The sequence below is a fragment of the Falco rusticolus genome, chromosome 4 (genome assembly GCF_015220075.1).
Source record: "Falco rusticolus isolate bFalRus1 chromosome 4, bFalRus1.pri, whole genome shotgun sequence".
Classification (NCBI taxonomy): Eukaryota; Metazoa; Chordata; class Aves; order Falconiformes; family Falconidae; genus Falco; species Falco rusticolus.
The window spans coordinates 8913472-8933966 of NC_051190.1; the positions used below are offsets into that span (position 1 = coordinate 8913472).

A 20495-nucleotide genomic window follows, 5' to 3' on the forward strand; every position below is an offset into this window, starting at 1 on the left:
ACAAGCAGAAGCTGGAATTTCAAGCCTTACTGAAAAAGTCCATAGCAGGGCTTAGTAAAAAGCTCTGGACACCTAGTGAGAAGAATGAAGGACTAAATCATACACAGGCATAGTCTTTAGTCTCATAGTCATTTGAAATTTAGAGTTTGAACAAGATGAGAAGAAATAGTCCATTTTTGTTTAATACAAGGCTGCTTAAAAGTTTAAGTACAAATTTTCCTTAATTCTTTTGTGCCTATTTTTGTGCAGACTAGTTATATACATCAATGGCTGAGGCTGTAATTGACCTCGAGGTCATCTAGTCCAATCCCAGTGGGCTAGACCTTGAGCAGAATCTTGAGCTTGAGTAGGTTATCCAGAAGTGTCCAGTCAGGTCTTGAATATCTCCACAGATGAAGAGGGCACACCCATTCTGGGAAGCCTTTTCCAAGGTTAAAAATAAATAAATAAATATTGTTTTCTCTTTATTCTGAAACCACATCCATGTTGCAGAGAGGCATGCAAATTTTTCACAGAAAAACCATTAAATGTGCCTCCATTTCAGGACATAGAATGGCAGTATGATACCATGTGAATATGAGTCATCGTAAAGATTACTGAGATTACTCAGTGTCTTTATATCACAGTCTTTTCATTTTAGCAAATGGTTATGCTGTCAGTTGCAAAGGTCCTATGTACATAGATCTGGAAAACAAGCATATAAAAAAAATGGTACAACTCTGAAACCTAGTTTGAATGTCATCAGCATGTTCTTTCCATGCTGGAAATGTTGCAGTAGAAACTGGTTTAAAATTATTAGTTCTGTAACACCCAGATAGAAATAATAGGTTTGTTTTTTTTCATTAATATTGCCATGTATCAATAAAAAATGCAAAATACAAAGAAGTTTTGTTTCTATGGTACCAAAGTAGGAGGAAGAAATACCTAAAGCAGTTTTGTATATATTTTCTTCCAAAATATTTTATATATTATCAGTTTTGTACTGGACTTCCTATTTATCATAGCTGAAATGAGGATATAGAAAACACAAAATGAGTCCTCCCTGCACACGTGCTTTTCTGTGGGGTCTTAATCAAAACCAAGGAATATTTTAATTTGTTCATTTTAAAAACATTAAAAGCTTTACCAATACAGCCAGACCAGTAGTTTCTGAAAAGAAGCAAGACCTTGTTGCTCTGTGTGAACTTAACTGGACTAGTAGATTAACAGAAGCTCAGTATAGCTAAATTAGAGAGAAATTAAAGTACTCCAGTAATCTGAAGATTGCTTGTATTCAGTGTAATGGTGGAAAGAAAAGAAATCCATGTTGTTCTTGTGTACAGGCATCTTTACAGTCATTTTCTATCAAAGAAGAGTGATTGCCTGGGATGTGCATTCAAGCATTACCATAGCTCTGTCAATCTACCCTGACTCATTCTTTTCTGCTGCTACATAAAAAGAACGATTGCAATAATTCCTGTTTAGACAGAAGAGAAAAATCAGTGCAGAAGGAACCCTGTTTTCCTGCACAATTGCAAGCTTCTTGATTGGTGTTTTTGTTTTTCTTCTGTGTTAAGCATTCCTGATACAGGTGGCCTGAAGATCAGCCATTCTCATAACCTCCTGTGGCAAAGGTTATCAAAAAGTCTATAGCTCTTCTGAGAATACTAGACCCATAAGGGTCAGAGTCTACCATTCATGAATATGTTGAATAATAGTTATACTTTCTATGTAGTCCTTTCAAAAGAATAGATTTACTGTCAATTTCAGAATGATTAAGGACGGCCAGATTTTTCTCACAGTCACTATCTTCTGCTGCCAAGCAGTAAAAGCTGAAAAAAACCCAAACCGAAACCAAAATGGAGATATTTTCTACTACTGATGATTCATATCTTTATATAGTATCTTGTCTTTATAATAGGTATGTTACACAGAAGGTTCCAGGGAATCTGTCCTTAAATGCATGGCAGATGCATGTAATTCCATAGTAGATGGTGTTGTAACATAAGGGCATGGTAAGTGTTAGGTTACTCCCTCCTCTCTGCTACACGGTAATGCTGTGAGACTAAAAGAAGTAATTTATCACATAAGAGATTTCTTGGAAAGAAACGTGTCCATATGGCTTAGCAGAATAAAAGAAACACCTACTACTGATTTCTGCGAAAACAGTAGATCATGCTTAGTGTTATATTATATATATATCTTTAAATATACACTAAAATATGTATCTAAAACATAATAACCAGGCCTTTGTAATCATATGTAGGAAGTGTTACTGACCCTGAAGAAAAGGCAGTCTAACCCTCTCTCGTTCACTGACAGTTTGATTTTTTTGATCTTAAGTGCTTTTACCAAACATCCTCACTATCCAAACAAGGAATGTCGTTTTATACTGGCAAACAAATTGTCCCAAGCAAAGCCCACGATCTTCTATCTTTCCAGCGTTTAACTTTTCAAAGCTGGTCTGTTGTTTTTATAACCAGCCCATATACAAGTTTGTTTGTTTTTTTTCTCTAATCCCTGGTGAGAGATAGAGATTTTTTACAAGTGTCATCATCTATCACCTTCGTTGTTCTCTTTTTTATATAGCTATAAGAACAAACATTAATATAAAAATAAATTCAGTTATTCAGTGTTAAATATTGCTAGTCAAGATGCTAAAAGTACCCCAGGTATGTTGAATGACACAATTTGAAGATTTAGATTCTCTTTTTTGTTTCCCATCCATAAGCTAAAGAAGATATGGTAAAGATTTCACTTCATCAGTAATTTTTTAAAAATGGCATGCAATTTTGAATGCCTCTATTCTGGCCAGAGGAAAGTGACCTGATGATCCTGCTGTTTAAGATATTTCAAACTGTGCCTTGAAAACAGGAAAGACCTACAATCTCATATTGTTTTTAAAATACAAATATGTCAGATTGAGGCGGGTCACACTTCAGCTTTTTTTAATCTTCCTGTTTGAATCAGCCTCTACAGGACAGCAATTTGAAAGGAAAATTTGTAAATATACCAGTTTTCCAGTAACTGAGGCTTCCGGTGATCTGGCTGTAAGTAAGGAAGATTATTTTATAATTTTGTGGAGGAAAATTTGCACGTTGTAACTGAAAATAAATCCCTTTACAACACTAAATTGTTGTTCTTCATTCCCTTTTTTCCCTTTTTGATGTGTTAATAGTTAGATATATGCAACTTCAGCGCTCCATTCAGGGTTTTTTTGAGTGAATTCAAATGAAGTTTGCATGCACATCTCTCTTTGAATAAGCTCCCAGAACATGCTTTGAAAAAGTGCATCCCAATAATTTAATCAAAAGTGGCTTGAAGTACTGGTATTTCTAGGAGTGGCAGATACAGTAAATGTTAAATCTGCTATTGTTGCAATGGCACATAGAGTAAATACATCTGTTCTGCACTTATACTTTTTTCCACCCTTTTTTCTCACATGCATTGCTTTGGTATTGCTATATTATTAAAAAATATTCAAGCAAATGTCAGTGTCATTCACAGTCCTTAAAATGTATGAATCCATCTATAAAATTGCATTTTAGTATGAAGGCCTAAGGGAAAATGAATATGCCATCATAATGACACACCAACCAAATTTTTGAAGCGTTCTTAAATAGATGTTTTCCTTGTCAGGCAAGACAGTGATTTACCTAATCTTTACTCCACATTATAAGCCACAGAAGATTATATTCAGCAGTAGCATGTAGTAAATCCCTCAAAATGCTTTTCGTGCTTTGGTGGAAAACTACTAGTTTACGTTTTTCCACTTTCCTGTTCATTTTGAACGTTATCTTCGTATTCATAAATCTAATACTAGTATATAGACTAATGTTTTCAGGGAAATAAAAATGTGTATTTGTACAGTCTGATATTGAACAACTCACAGACTTGGGTTAGGAGCTGTGACTTCGGAAACATGGTTTGTAGGTAATGCATGGAGAGGGGTAAGGTCCTCCAGAGAATACTTCAGAGCATGTGGTAAACCCCTGCCTCTCTCCATTGGCTCAACGGGGAATCTGAAGTTAGATGGCATATTCACATATTTGTATTAATTTTTATTTGTTCTCAATTCGTTTTGCCATACAGAATTAGTGTGTGGAATAAATGAATAACTGGGCTTCTTAAGATCGTTCTCTGCTGGTGTTGGCTTGATAGTTTAACCCCTGTTTATATAATTCTTGGTCTTTCCTCACCACTTGTTCTCAGAGAATCTGGGGCTCTGATAGGTGAATTAGAACAGTATCCCAGCATGTATATTATTAATATGTATCGTAAATTGCATGGACAATTCTGCTTTTTGCTTCTGGTTTGCTGTTGGGAATTTTTGTTGGGTTCATTGGGTTTTCGTACGACATTATTTGGGTAGGAGGAAGATCCTTGTGATCTACTAGCAATCCGATTCTCAGGGCATTTAGCTAAATAATTCTGCTGCTAGCAAAATAAATCCCTTATTACGGAACAAGGCAGCAGATTAGCTGTCAGGTCCTGTTGAAAGCTTCAAATAATGCTGTGCAAGTATGAAGCTGCAATTACATAGTATATGAATACATTAATACCAGTTTAAATACTGTGGATTAAGTAATTTATTTCCACCCCCACCCCCAACAGAGTGTATGTCCAACTATTAAGTGTTTTCTCATATGTTTGTTGTGTTTTGAAATGAGGATGGCAGCCTTATGCAAAAAGCCCAACGCACAGTGTATGTAGCCCTAAAACATTGGGGGATCCCTCTGTAATCAGTAAGAGCTTTTATTGAAGGCAGTTATGAAGTATGTAGTCAGTGGTTTGTTTATTATGGGTTTCTAATTCCTACTTCTCCACTGTTGTGGTTTACTGCCACATCCAGCTGATTGATGTTACTGCCTCTGTCATCTGGGGAGCATACAGTCACGTTTCAGGTCGTATAAACCCAGGAAGTACCAAAACTCTCTTATGATAATTATTACTATGCCACTTTCAGCCAAGTTCAAAGATAAAGTTGTAAAAGTAGGCATGCTTTCTGGATGCTTAACTAAAGCCTGTGAGTCTTTGTCTTCTGGCCAGTAAAGATAAATGGTTATTAGTAGGCAACAGTATTTTTTGTTAATGTTGTTAATGATAGATAAAGATAAGCTACGTATAATGTCACTAAATGTTGTACTTTGATATTCAAGAAGAGAGACCCTGATTTTTTTGGGACATTGTATCACTAGTGAGTAATGCAGCTGAATTTTGGTTGACTCTTTGCAAGCTCTGGATGGAAAGACACATATGGCAAGCAAGTATGTTTCAGTTTAAGCTTTGTTTCTTCAATATGGATACTGAGGACATTTTCTGTAAGGAACATCGGCATATTGTAGTTTTTAAGCTCTGTTTTAAATTGAAATTTTAGAAAACCTCTTTTTCTGAAACAGAGTAATACAGTGAGCCTCTACATGAAAGACAGGAACACAACAATATGTGTCCTTTCTCTGTATTTTTAAAAACATTGCAGAGTAGCATGTCCTGATATTTTGTTGACTTTGGGAGGAAGAGTGTTTTTTGCAAAGATTAGAAAAAAATACTGTGCTCACTATAATACCTCTCATGAGATTGCTGGAAAAACAACAGATCTTTCTCAGGAACCTTTATCTGAAAAATAAATCTGTGCAGACAACTTATTTCAGCGGCAGATGTCCATTGCTAAGCTTTACAAATTAAGGGCAGTTCTGTGGGGAATCCCTAGATCCAGTCTTATACTTGTAGTTAATAATTGTTATGGACCATAAATTGTGCCTTTTATCTCTATTTTTCAGTAGCTGAACATTCTGTTTCCTCTACAGAAAAAGAAATAATTTTGCATTAATTATTTAAGCATTGAATCAATACTTCTGTGTTGAATGTCTGCTATTAGCTTATCAAGGAAAATAACTCAAATTCATTAATTTAAAAACATTTGTAAATGTTATATATAATCTTATAAAACTTACAAGAAAATTATCTCTGTTTTATGGGGTTTTTTTTGTTTTGTTTTGTTTGGGGTTTTTTTTTATTGTTTTGGTGGTTTTTCTTGTATTTTTTCCCCTTTCTTTAGCAAACAGGAAGTTAGAAAGTATAAATCAGATTCTGCATGGGTAGGCTTGCTCTGCTCCCATAGCAGAGTGAACTAATGAAAATATGAAATATTTGCTTTCTGGCAGAACTCCATATCAATTTATAGCCTTATGTGTGCATGAAAATCCCCAAAACATCTTAAATATGACTTGGAAAGAGTTTCTTTAAATGTTGTTGTGCCCTTCATTGCCTCTTCCTCACCTCTTTCCTCTCTCTCTCTTTTTAAAAATTGGTTTTACAGTCAGAAAAGGCTGAAAGGGTTTTGTTGATAGGATTGTTTTTTAATGACTAGGAAGGTGTTCTGGTTATTCCTGACTAGGAATTACCAAGTCAGTTCTTGTTTTTCCTTTGCTTGAAGATATCAGAAGTGTAAACTTATTTGTGATAGAAGCAGCATTGCTGTATCTGAGCCTATTAGAAACACTGTGGGTGAAATCTCTCTGGAGGTCAGAGGTTTATTAGCTTTTATCTTAGGATCTGCAGTTTGAGCACAAGTGTGCTTATTTTAGGTTGTCACCATAGAAAAGCACTGATTTGTCGTGTCAATTTTTTTTGGCCCATGGGCAATAAGATCCTATCCTGTATTACTTTAGTCTTCTCTATCTGAAAAACTATGTTTTGCTTTGTAAAATACTATTGCAATAAATAGATAAAAGACTAGAAGATGTAAATCTACACACTCAGATGACTCTAGCTCTGAAAATAATTATTCATTAAGCTTTACTGAATCTTTAAAAGGAAAAAAAAAAGCAAACTTGCTTGTGAGCTACATCATCAAGAGATCAGATTTAAAGAGCCTGAGTACAAATATTCTAAAAATCCTGTTACAATGATGTCTCAGCAGAAGTAATGTGCCCAGTCTAGGGTACCATATTTTAAACAAAATGTAGAAGAACTGAAAATGTTCCAGGGAATGCAGGAGGTAAAAATAAAGTTTGGAGAGTGTGGCCTTCTTTCAGGAAAATTTGAAACAGCTTGGTTTATTTAGTTCGGGACAGAGAAGAATGAACAGAGTCTAATAATAATATGAAGTATTTAGCAGTTAAAAAAAAAAAAAAAGACAGACAGTAATTGATTGTTTTCAATGTCTGCTAGATTTAGATTAAGACTGAGATGCTTAATTTTCTCTGGACATGAAAGTAACTGCAGCTGCAGGAATGAGCTTTAATATTTAGGTTGCAATTATTACTAAATAGATAAGAGCAAGGGTTACATGACTCCTGCCATATAGCCTATTACTCAGTTGAGGCTGTTATTAGAATAGCTACAGAACTTGATCTTGGAATCCATCTGTTGGAAGGAGAGGGGAGGTCTCCAAATGCCACAACACAGCCTCCTTTTGCCCTTATTGCAGACTGTTACCCAGCCCTTCTCCTTAAGTCTTCTGCTCAATGGAATAAACTGGCAAGATTTTTACCAAAGCTTTAGGATAGATGCTCAGAAAAGCTCTTAAATTATAATCATTGTTGATTTCTGTATTAACTACCAAGATAGGTCTTTAACCCTGTGACTGGAAAGATTAAGAAAACACATTTGACAGCTCTCACATATCACCTAAATGTATTTTATCTGGTCTTAGAAAAGGTAGATGGAGTTGCTGACCTCTGTTGGTTGCCTTAAAATAATTTCTATGAATTATTAAAAAAAAATTCTGCACATTTGAAATATTCTTTCTGTTCTGAACTCATATTACTCAAATGGTTTGATGGCAAAACTGCTCTGCAGACAGTTAGGGTGGACCCTTGAGTCCAGCTGCATGTTCTCTCTGTGGGACAGAATTTGTGAACATGCAACTATTGTGCTCTGTACTGAAGGGCAGCACTATGATGGCAGCTGCATCTGCAGTCATGATGTTTGCAAAACAGAACACTTGTGTGTGGATTTGGGAATAAGAAGCTTCAGAAATGTCTGTAGCAAGCATGTGTGCCAGCAGGATAACAGGTAGTGTCTCTTCATATATGCTGTATGTGCTGGTCTCAGTTCTTGTATCTGAAATAATGTAGCATTTCTTCTTTCTTCAGTATTTTCTCAACTCGCTTCTTTCTTCCCTACTAAGTAATTTAAAAATTATATTTGATAATTAACAAGGTACTTCCTATTTTCTAAGTTAAATAACAGTGATGTTTAATTCTTGTCTTCTAGGGCAGATTGGAAGGTCAAAAAATGTATTTGGGAATGGTTTTGACATATTTATCACTGGCAGTGTGTAGACTGGCAGGTTCTAAAAGTGATTGTGACCTGTATTTTGGGATATATACCAGGTATTCTGAGATCTTAAAATATGGTCAGTCATTTGTAGCTATTTTGTATTTTGCTTTGCAGAAGGTTCACTCATGTTGGCTACTGACTGTAGCTGCAGCATAACTCATACACTGTGCTAATATTACATTGACAGTTTGTAATGGAGAATGGAATATTTTAAAGTGGCTACATCAAGATTTCATTCTCTCAAACAGCCTTAAATAGCAGCTTCAGAATTTACTTACACAAAATATAGACAAACTTACATTCTTCTACATAAAGTCTTAATATATATTCCAAAGAATATATAAGTTTACATTAAAAAAAAAATCTGAAAAAGAAGACAAACAAACACACAAAAGGAGTGACTGCTATTAAATCAATCCTAATGTGGTTCCAGGCTTTATAACAGAAGTGAGGGCTTTATTTTCAAGAAGCCAAAGACAGAAGTAATTCAAGCCAAGGAACTACCAAATGGCTCTTTTTCCTCAGGAGTCCCATGCTGTCTGACCGGGGCCAAATGTTCTCTGTGATATTTAGCAGTAATTGCAGCATAGGCACAACCATAAACAGCAGCTGCCAACATCATCAGACACACAATCCCACAGATAACTCCAGTTATTACTACAGTGGCGATTGCATGGCGCAAACTAACAGGCCTGGGCTTTGGTTTGGGTTCACAGTTGGAGCGGCTGTTTTCTCCGTATTCGTTGTGATGAGCGTGCTTCGGGGAACTTCTGTGCTCAAAGCTGTGGTGGTGGATGCTAGCCCGATGAACGTGAGCTGTCATTAAAGGGCATGCCCCAAACAGCTCATAGGGAACTTTGAGGAGGTCCTTTCCCTTCCTGATCCCTGGTGATGAGCAGATAATGCCATCACTTATTCCTCCTGGGGGAAAACAAAACAAAACAAAACAAAACAAAACAAAACAAAAAACCAAAAAAACACAAGAGAATTATCATCTTAAGATTTGGTAGTTTCTGAATTATCTTCATGTAAAATTAACAAAAACCTGAAGTAAATTTGTTGTCACCTTTGACTTTATACTTTTAAAGATTTATAATTATATCTTTAAGATCTTTTCCCAGTTAGATCAATGGGGAGATTACACTTTAACACTCATATAAAAGAGTATTTGCAAGAAGAAATTAATCAGAAATTGTTACCTATGGTTTTGTGGATGTACAAGCAAAAAACAGTGGTATAAAAATAAGAACTAAGTCACAGGTGAGAACAAAGAGGTATTGTTAACAGTAAATTCATTCCATTCAAATTCATACCACTACTTCTTTTTATAAAGAGAAATGGAAAAAAAATAGACTCAGTAAAGATTTCCCAACTGACTGAAATATTCCATGAAAAAGTCATCGTTCTGACATCATACACTAACTGTAATGAGGCAAAGAAGAAAGTTCATGAGGTTCTATGTATACATGAGCAAATTTTTGAAGCAAGGCTGATGGTAAGAAAATCTACAGAGATCTAAAGGAGTTAAGGTTAATCAGTCTGTTACCCTGCTCAAATGGTAAATTTCATGATTTTTTAGAGCCAGCTTCTGCTCTCTCCCAGAGAATGTTTTTAGTTTAACAGTAAGTGAAGTAGGAAGCCTCAGTCCTGGTAAACCATGCAATTGTTCCTCAGCATTTAGAAGCACACCAAGTGTAGCCTTCAGCTTTCTAATTAGGCCATACGCCACAGCCTTAGGGGTGTAGTGTGTCTAAGAGGCAACAAGGCCAAAACCAATGTTTATTAATTTTAAAAATTTAACTAATCATATTGTCTGAATTTTATTCTTCATCTCCATCCAATATAATCCACCTTTCAGCTAAAGCCAGGCATAGAAATTTGCATCCTGAAAAGACTTTGTCTGTGAAACTAATGAACACAGATGGACCCAAACTGACATCAGGAGACTGCTCCACAAATACTGATGGAATTCCAGGACAGTTCTGAGCAGAGCAGCTTGTCTCTTTGTCTTTAAGAGCCAACCCCAAAGCATGGTTCCAGACGCCTCCAACGTGTTCGTTTGAATGTAGTTATAGATAAAACTCCAGATCCTGCCACTGTGATCCTTTTATGGTTTTAACTAACTAAATGTGTGTGCGTGGAATAAAAGACTGGAGTCCCACCTGAACCGAAGCACTCTCTGTAATTGGTTTTGAGTGTGCGTTAAATGGCAACTGCCTGAGCTGGATTCAGCTAAAAATACTGAAAACTTTCAGAGTTATATTGGACACAATAGACAATAGTTTTAAATGCAAACAATGTTGAAACTCTAGCAAGATTTTTTTAGGACTTGCGAGAATTATCTGTAGAGCTACAGTACTATTTTGTTGCAAGTATAAAATACATGTAATGAGAAAGATCTATGTGCAATGTAACTGACTTTTCTTCATGTGACACACAAGTAATTTCAGGGAAATATAAATGTTTAAGAGAACATAGTATTTGGGCTTCCTTTAAAAAGTGTTGCTAAAATGAATTTGTAAATTCCGTATCACTTCATTTAATTAATCTGTGCAATGTTCAGAAAGATGGTAGGGCATCAGTGAATTTGTAAACAATATTGGTTTTGGAAAGAAGTTACAATACTTATGCTGCTGGCAGAGTAATTAAGATAACCTGATATGTTTATCTTGGATCATTACATTCTTCTGCAAAGTTGGAACTCCTGCTGAAATTTGTTGTAGGGAATAGTTCCAACATAATACAACTAAAGCCTTGGGATAATGTAATGTTTTACCAATCCAAAATATTAATAATTTTTAACCCTGAGAAGAGTTTAGCCTTTTGTCTTTTCTAAAAGCTTGCTTCTGGCAGTGGCTTTACCTCACCCAGAGACTATTCCTGTATTAATTGTGTCCCTGCATAGCCAGAGCGCTTTTCCAGCAGGCGTGTAGAGTTCTGATGCCTATCAGAAAACGGCGGTCCTTCAGTCACAGGCAACATGGACCATCTTCACATACGCTGTGTTGCAATGTGCTCCATGCCACTGCTGTGTACAGGTAGGTAATCAGTAATTTGATCACATGCAAGAGTTCACATGCAATCACATTCTGAGTCTGAATATACCTCCTGGGTGAAATAAATTAATTTCTTTTAATACTTGATTCCTTTAGAATTAAATCATAATCTCTTTTCTACAACATAACACGTGAACATATTTAAAAGTCACAAAAAAATGTGACCAAAATATGAGGCTTCTTTTATTTATAAAATTCACTTTTCCCCATGTGATGGCATTATACATTTCTGGTAGGAAATTCTTCATGAATTTAGTACCTTTTCTGGTTAACAAATTAGGAAGCAATACTAGGCATGATTAAACTTGTACAAGGTGTAACATACATTGTTAGGTAAAGTATTCTTAAAATATTAAAGAGCTACTAAGCAATAACTTATAGAGGAATTAGAATCCTAAGTTACAGAAGGGTCAGAGTTGGAAGGGACCTCTGGAGATCATCTAGTCCAACCCCCAGCTAAAGCAGCTTCACCAGGAGCAGGTTGCACAGAGTTCTCTGAAGTTAAATCTGTATTAGCATCTGTCTCAATGTTTACCCTTATACATCAGGTAAAAAGCTTTTAAACAGTAGGTTAGTTTCTAACAAAAATACATTGGTAGAATTAAAGCAAGTGTATGTGCACAAGTTTGCTTGTTTTATATATATATGTAGATATGGATAAATATATATCTATATATGTACATATGGATATATATGCATGCACACATTACACATGTTTCCAGAATGTCTCTGTACATACTATATGATTGTGTGTGTATTCTTTCTCTTTGTGCTAATATAAAGTTCCTCTGAGATTCTGGTTTGCCACCTGTATCTATGAAAGCACCTGTATTATGATTTATGCATGAGAATACATTTCAGTTTGCTTATTTGAGGGGACCATCTAAGGTGTGGAGTAAATTGTTAAGCCATAGTAGTGAAGATTAGTTAGATGCTGGTTAAGTGTTCTCATGTGCACTGTATGTAATGAGACGAATTCCTTACCTCTGTATAAGAAGCTTTCCAGCCACAGTTTCAGGCCAAAGACATTACAATTACATTGCCAGGGATTATCTTTGAAAAGAACCACTTTCAAGTTTGGAAGTGACTCCAGCAGAACTCTTTCCATTTTCTGAAGTTTGTTATGCTTCACAGACAGCAATGTTATATTCCCTGTGCTGTTTCCAAAGGTCTCAGGCAAACGTATAATGCTATTGGATGACAAGTCCAGTTCTTTCAGGTGCGGGAGGAAACTGAAAGTCTTGTTTTCTATATAATGAATCAAATTTCTGGTTAGGTTTAGAACCTGTAGATATCTTAATTTTTGGAAAGCACCTGGTGCTAAACTTGAAAGAGAATTATTAGACAAGTCTAAGATTTTTAGCAACGGTGTTCCAGTGAATGCATTTTGGTTGATTCTCCAAATACGGTTATTCTGCAACTGTAGTATCTGTATTCCAGGAGGTAAGTGGGCAGGAATGTCAGTAAATCCTCTATTCTTGCAATCTGCAGTCTTTGAAGCTGTATAGCATAGGCATTTGTCAGGACATCCATGAACTCCACCTATTAACAGGATGACACTCAAACCCAAAAGCCAGTTACCTGTATCACAAGTGAAAGATTTAAAATTAGTTTCAAATGTTTGTCTTTTGGCAATATACATGGGCAATGGATATACAGCTCTGTAATAAACATTAATGTAGATGGCATAAAGAATTAATTTCTCTTACAATTAGTCAATTACAGACCGTATTGTACTCTTACAATGCTGAATGAAGTTAGCGCTTCCATGGCCTTAAAATGTACTTCCCATGGCTTTATCTTAAGTACAAATGGTTTTCAGGAGGATTTGTCATCAGCAAAGCAGTGATGTTTGATGTGAATGCAACAAAGTTTCTAAAATCATTAAATTGGAATGTTTCTTTTTCTGTGGTAGTAACAACTTCGAGACATCTTGTGTCAGAAGAATTGCAAGTAGAACATTTATTTTTTTTGTGTTTTTACTAACTGTACTACCCAAAAAGAATTAAGTTAATGTGCAATTGAAAGAATAACAAGCCTCAAAGACATCAATATTGAAACAGTTAACAGTACTTCAACAATCTAGATTCTGTAAGTTTGTTCTTTAAAATATCTATCTTTATGCTTCTGCTTTAATTCCCTTATCTAAATGCCAGCTGTACTTCCCATAGATACAAGTTTCTACACAACCAGCAAGCATTTGTCAAGAAGGTGTTAAAAAGGTAAATGAGCTGACAAGAGTACATAGTAATATTTAGTATTCATAATTAACTTCTGCTCCCTGAGTTCAGGCCAGTTTTAACTGAAAAAAATGATAGTTTTTACCTTTCATATCCTGGTAATGATCTTCCTGTGAAAACAAGTTGCCACCTAAAGCTATATTCGTATGCTTAGCATGAAATTAAAACAAAATAATAATCAGATGATGTTGAATAACCAGATTTTCTTTGAGAGTTAGAATGATAAATCCTTTTGTAACGTTGTTTTTGAGAAGCCTCAAATAATTTTTATTATTCACTATTTCAAAATGAAAAACATTCTAGCTAGTTACTATTTGAAACCTTTAGAAACTAAAGGACGTACTGCTTATTGACTTACAGAGATTAAATATTAATTAGTAACAGGGAATACCATATTAAAGGAGTAACAGTGTATGATTATAACCAAATATGATGAATGTAAATGAAAGTTTTATTTTTAGACTACAGTTTGTCACAAATTACTCATTAATTTTCACTCAAAAATGAGGTTGTATTTATATTAAAATTATACATAATCTTCTGCAATATTGAATTCTACACTGTAGAATTCACTTGTAAGAATTCAGCATTCTTGCAAGCAAAGTAAGCAATACTTTCAGTTCATTATATTGTTCTGCAACAATTGGCTTCAGCAATTGAGACTCAGCTTCCAATGTGGAGTTAAAATAAATACTGCTTGGCAAGGAAATGCTTAGAGAACAGAAAGATATCATCATTAATCTGAAACTTCAATATCTTACCTTTCATTCTGCTTTGCTTATTCTTCATCTTGAAGAAGATTCAGTCCAGTTTTTTGATGTAGAACAGTAACAAACACTGTTCTGATTCCCACGTCAAAATTGTAATGTGGTCATCTAGTTTCCTTTCTGTGGTTTGGGGGATATTTTTTTTTCTTTGTTAGTTTTTTTGATAATCTTTGTCGTGTCTAGAAGTGCAACTATTTCTAGTGAGTTACTCCATCAGCCTTTGATTTTTTTTTCTCTAAAACAATCTCTCCTCTCTCCACCCTGTTCATTTATGATTCCCAGAGACTTACTGTGCCTCTTAATCAGTCAACAGGCCACGCAAAGAGGGTCTGTCAGCTCTAACTGGACAGCTGTAAAATACAAATAATGGCCTGATAGCCTTGCCTTTTCAATTTATTTAATCTGCCTCAAATGCAAGGCACAAAAATAAAGCTGCCTTTTAAAATCCACTACGGTTTCTGAATTCTGGTGGATTATTAGCTATGCTGCGTTAATTTTTGCAAGATCAGATGACTCTGAGCATGGATTCTGATTATCCTGGGCTGTGACCGGAGGCGGTGGAGTGCATAATATCACTACAAATGGGCAAGTGGGTTGATGACATGGTTTTGACAGTGCACTCATTTGCTCTTCTAAGCTTATTCATCTGACATGCATTAGTTGTACTGACAGGATTTTCTTGCATGGGAACACAGGACTGGTGGCTTCTTCCATAGAAATGACATACATACTGGTATGGTCACCAAGAACACTGAGCAAATTCATTTATTTTCAAAGATATTGGAAAGAAATGGCAGATTATATTAAAATTGTACTTCAAGAGTTCATGTGGTACCTTGCCTTACCTCTTTGTTACTTCTTCAGTATAACTCATTCACACTGTACCCCCTACAATAATAAAAGGATGAATGACTTGTGACTATGACAGAACTCAAAGGTGTTTAAAGGAATGAGAGCTCTGGTATATAATAGCGTCTTTCAAGGCCATATGGTCACTCCATCTGTTATCTGTCCTATGGAGAGGGAAGTTGTGCAATCAAAAGCTTTCACATCTGTTCTTGTATGTAATACAGCTTTCTTGGGTTCAGATTCTGCTTTTAGGTGCTTTTGAAAAGATCATACAAAGTTCACTTTCTAGGGCAAAATGTATGTACTGTAGGCAGTGCTGTGGAGGGAATCATAGAAAAGTGATATCATGAGATCTAAACTGTTGTTGAAAGCAGGGTCTTACACGAGGTTATCCAAGGTCCTGTCAAGCTGAGACCTGGATATCTTCAGCAAGAGAGATTCCATCACTTCTCTGGGCAACCTAGTCCAATGTGTAACTGCTCTCAGCATTAATAATTTTGTCTTGTATCCAGACAGTTTTTCTTGAAGTAACTTGTGCCCATCACCCCTTGTTCTGTTGCCATGCATCCTTGTGAAGAAAGTAACCCCACTTTCTCCATAGCTACCTTTAGGTTACTGGCAGTCTGTGTTTAGACTTCTGCCACCCTCAGTCGCAGAAGAGCGCTGTGACTGTTAATATTGTATGCTTTGCTGAATTGTTTCCAACACCGGTCAAGATACCCAAAGGAATAGTGCTCTGTCCTTGCGGTAACTCATCCTTCGTATCAATGATAGCCCTTCTCGTGACTTTTGATTATACTGCAGGAGGTACTAGCTATTATGTTATTGTTTTCTGGTATGATGAGACTTTTTCACACTTTTAAATTGTCTTTGGTATCTACAATTTTATTGGGGCTGATGAATTCAAAGGGTTTCTTTTTAAAGTAGCTTTTCCTTCTTAACTAATGTTTACTGACCAGGTGGGCTTACAGGCTACCACAGCAGTTTGTGCCATTTAACAGATGGCTTAAAGAATGTCTCTTAACTGCCTCTTTTATTTTAGGTAAGTCTTTGCTACTATAATTGTATTATTTTTAGCACGCGCCATATGAAAGAGATGTTCATAGGACAAGGTCACTGAAAGTTAAGAACTGTGGGAGGTTCAGTTCCAACAATGATGCAGAAGTTTTATATACTCAGAATTGTGGTATAAAAAGTTATTGCTTTTTAAAAAATCTTCATGCTGAGTTCAGATTTGGAAACGTATGATTAAATCTGTCAATTCGCTTTTTGTGTAGATGAAGCTATTTTTTCTATGTATTGAGAACTCTGAATGCACATTTTTTTGTAAAAGTAAGTTTCCCCAACCTATAATCCATTTCCTATTCCCATTTATTAGTGATAATACTTTGGTTACAACAGAGAAGTCTGATGTGGTGAAAATTATAGTTGTCACACAGGTAGAGATTTGCCAGAACCTGAATAACCATGAAATCTACTCCTGACTTTTTGAACAGCCAGCAGGATTCTTTTCAGTTTTCTGATGTGGTGTAACTGTGTTATTGTGACTGCTTTAATTTTCTCGTGCCTTGTTGTAACAAGGTATGTTTCCATTGCAAATAACAAGACAGCCTAATGAACTAATGCCCTACCCCTGTTGGCTGGTGGGGGCAGTTCAGTGTTTGCCAGCAACCACTTTGCTGCAGCGGTTACTGCCATCTGCTTTAAAGGAGTAGTAAGTGTAAGAATAATTTGTTTTACAGAAGAGCGTTACGTTAATTAAACTCTAGCAGAAAGGAAACAATTTAAATATTTCAAATATTTAAAGGCTACAGCATTTGGATTCCACTGCGTTGTGTATTGAGTCCAGCCAAACGTGATTATATTAAAAAATGTTCTGAAGACCACAGCAGACAATTCCTATACATTGTCTTTATTAGATTTATTTTTCTTATGCTTTTGAGTGGGAAGGTATTCAAACTATGACACTTACAGGGAAATGTCATGTGCTTTCTCCTTACTAATGTGTGTCTCCAGACTGGTAAAACAGCTATGCTCTTGCTGAAAACCCCAAATGCAATTCTGAGCGATGCAGACTCCTCTTCATTTTAGTTCAGGACAAAAAATAATTCATTTTTGTTAGTGAAAAGGCCCATACCTCTGTTGTTAAAAGTCTCCCCCTTTAACTGGCACTTGAAAAAATATGGTACTGCATCATAGACAGAGACCTTCTCCTTTCCCATCTATGAGTCTGGATGCTGTGAAAAGATGACAGGACAACAAAACCCTTGAATCCCTCATGCATTTTTTCCTACAAAGGCAGTCCTTGTACCCTGATTGCTCAGGACCCTCTCAGCTTTTGCCTGGCAGGGTACTAGGTTTTCAAAAGTTGACAAAAATTAGAGGAAAGCCCTGGTTCCTACATCTGCCTACCTTTCACAAGAGAAGTATAAGCCAACAGATCACACCAAATCAGGCTTGAGGAAGATGTATAACTTACAAAGTTGGCCATATTTTCCAGAAAAGGTGGCTGCGTGGATTTCTTCAGACATCTTACAGCTTAGATAGGACAAGAGCAGAGTAATATCAGCTAGAGTTTAATAACATCAAATCTTTGCTATCACACAGCATAAGGAGACACCATGATAGCTAAAAAAGTTTTCATGTCTGTCTTTGGCAGTTGTTATGAATCATTTGGTGGTTTCCCTTTAAGGTGAGAATATTTGGTAAGTCTAGAAAAATGAGGAAACAGGCAGGCACTTGTGATTTTGTACTTTGGATCACTAACTTTGAGGGGAAGAGCCCAGTTTTCTTCTTTTCAGTGGCTTGTTTTGCCTTACTTAGATACATCTGGTACTTGTTTATACAATGCATAATTAATCTATGAAACACCTTGTTGGAAGTAATGCTTGGGCCAAAAGATTAGTAGGATTCATATATAATCTAGAGCCACAGTTACCTTATAGAGAAAAAAAAATCATTTAGAAGGGATATAAACTTTCACTCTTAAGGGCTTTAATCAACCACTAATGACACGAGTTATAGAGAAAAATGTTTCCCTGTGGGCAGGGTTTTTTTCCCATAATTATTATTTATGGGAATTTTTACACCTTCTTTTGACACCTCTAGAAGAGGCCAGTGTATGAGATGTAATAGTGGACTAGATGGGCAGGAACATACTACATTCCAGGTGGAAATTTACAGTGGGGGAAGGGCTAGCTGGGCAGACTTACAGCTTTCTAGTTGCAGCAAGCAGTGCTCTGGTGAGGTGTGTGCTGCTGTGTCAGAGGGTATCATTTGGGGCTGCCTACCTGAGCATCTTCTTCATTTAGGTTAGAATTCTATTCATCCCCAGACCAATTTTCTGGTTTGGTCTGGAAAATTCTTATCCAGGTCTTTGCTGGTAAACCACAGACAACTGAGTCAGTCCTTCACAGTTTTTTTCAGCTTTTTTCTCTGCTAAAGTGATGCAAGAATTTCAGTCTGTTAGGTGGATCAGTCAGCAGTATGTTGCGGTATTATAATGCTAATATAATATATTATAATAAGCTAATATATATAAGAGTTGGTTTGGCTTGTACTCCTTTTCCCATGACTTAATGAGCAGAAACATATGAAGGTGAGAAGGGGTTGCTTGGAAAATGCTCAAGCATCAGCTTCACAGTATGCTTTGGTAGGTACAAAATTTATTACAAGGGGTGCGAGGTCTTCAGAATGAGAAGCACAGGGAATAGAGATGCGGGGCTGCTTTACCTTAATTGTAAATTAGATGAAGTTGCAGCAAGGGGCAGATTACGTGTCAGCAGAATATTTATTCCATCACAAATAGCAGCAGGAGGGCAGGGGATGCAGATTCGATTTTCAGTCGTTCCCTGATTAATGACAACTACCTGTTACACATGCTGGGCATCCATAGATAAAATGTATCTCCAGTATGATTAGAGTTAATTAATGAATTCATTTTGCCATTATCATAAATAGAAAAAAATATTGCTTGACATAAAGCTAACACAAATGAAAGGAATAAAAACAGGAGCTAGAAAAATGCATGTAAAAACAAGGACAGCTGTACACTTTGTTTTATCTTGACGTTTTAGATGTGTCTTGTCTGTTCTTAAACATGTTAAAATTGAGATCACTCACTGTCATTCTAGATAACTTATTCATTCTACACCAAAGGCAAAGTTCTAAGTTTTTACTTAGTGTTTTTGTTTTCTAATTTTTCTATTTAATAGGAATTTCTGTTCAGGCTCCTAGCTCACCCTGAACTCAAAGTTAAGAACTATACGTATTTCCTGTGCATTCTGAATGTTAATTTACTAGGCCAGTTCTTGTAAGAATTGGATGGATTTTTCTTGAACAACTTCCTGTAAAAGGGTTTTGAAATGTTCTCAGTGTATGGAGAAAGATTTTAAAGTGCAGTAAATTTTTCTTAAGCTGCTGCTTACCAGTTTTGCTACAAAATAGAACTTGTACTTCATTAAGTCCTGATGTGTTTTTAAGGCAAATTGCAGTACTTAAAACTCACTTGTTGGGAACTGCTGGATTTATGGGCTGAAAATGTCTCCTCTCCTCTTTGCCCCAGTAGTCACCTGAACATGACAGCTTGCAGAAGCAGGGATGACATTTGCTGCAACAAAAAGTTAAACAATTAAACTTCTGTGATTCTTGCAACACTTTCTAATTAGCCGTGGGAAATCTTTTCATTAATTTAAGCAAAGTACTAAGTAGCCTGACATTAAAATTATGCTGTAAACAATTACATGGTTTTCCTGCATTTAAATGCCAACATATACTTAAGTATTCTATTAAGTACTCAATACACGGATCAGGATCCGTGTGCTCACTAGCTTTGGATTCAAGCTTTGATGGAGTATTTCCCTTTGATGGAGTTTCTCTATATCAGAAAAGCTTGAAGCCTGTAACTCCTGAACGAATCTTAATTGTCTTGCAGCAGGTAAAATATGATGTACCATCTGCCAACTAGATTATAATGCGCATGATAACAGACTATAACCCTTTTCAATACTGGTATGTAGCAGTTATAACTAGCAGACCTCTAAATATGACAGATGAAAAGAAAGAACCTGGAACATCAGTGTTCATTGCTTATGGGACTGTTTCACAAGTGGAGTAAGGGTATTGTAAACTTTTTCCATATGACTCCATTGAACAAGAATGAGCCAGATACCTATACTTGCTGCTGATGTTCTTCATTTGAACAGCAGACAAGTTTTACAAGGCAGTGCACAGCTTGCTGCTTTTCTTGTTTCTTTGTTCTCTCTGGATTTCTGTGTCTTCTCTACTGCTTTAACTGCTACAACAGCAGGCACCAAAAG

General features: G+C 36.0%; 2 protein-coding genes across 7 annotated transcripts in view; one reads left to right on the forward strand and one right to left on the reverse strand.

Moving 5' to 3' along the window:
- The window catches only part of CACNA2D3 (calcium voltage-gated channel auxiliary subunit alpha2delta 3), a 467821-nt gene that overhangs the window by 382007 nt on the left and 65319 nt on the right, over positions 1–20495 (forward strand). The window lies entirely within an intron of this gene.
- LRTM1 (leucine rich repeats and transmembrane domains 1) lies at positions 842–14894 on the reverse strand. Its single transcript, XM_037385922.1, has 3 exons — positions 14323–14894; positions 12306–12902; positions 842–9186 (listed from the first exon to the last, which is right to left on the reverse strand). Exons 1-3 carry the CDS (start codon positions 14348–14350, stop codon positions 8753–8755), a joined length of 1059 nt encoding a protein of 352 aa, XP_037241819.1. The 5' UTR covers positions 14351–14894; the 3' UTR covers positions 842–8752.

What these genes read in the sequence shown, in the direction of transcription:
- LRTM1 (XM_037385922.1), bottom strand. Translation starts at nt 14,350, where the DNA reads ATGAAGAATAAGCAAAGCAGAATGAAAG. An exon ending in TAAGCAAAGCAGAATGAAAG is followed by an intron (nt 12,903 to 14,322) that starts GTAAGATATTGA and finishes CTTGTGATACAG; the next exon opens with GTAACTGGCTTTTGGGTTTG. An exon ending in GGAAAGCTTCTTATACAGAG is followed by an intron (nt 9,187 to 12,305) that starts GTAAGGAATTCG and finishes GTTTTCCCCCAG; the next exon opens with GAGGAATAAGTGATGGCATT.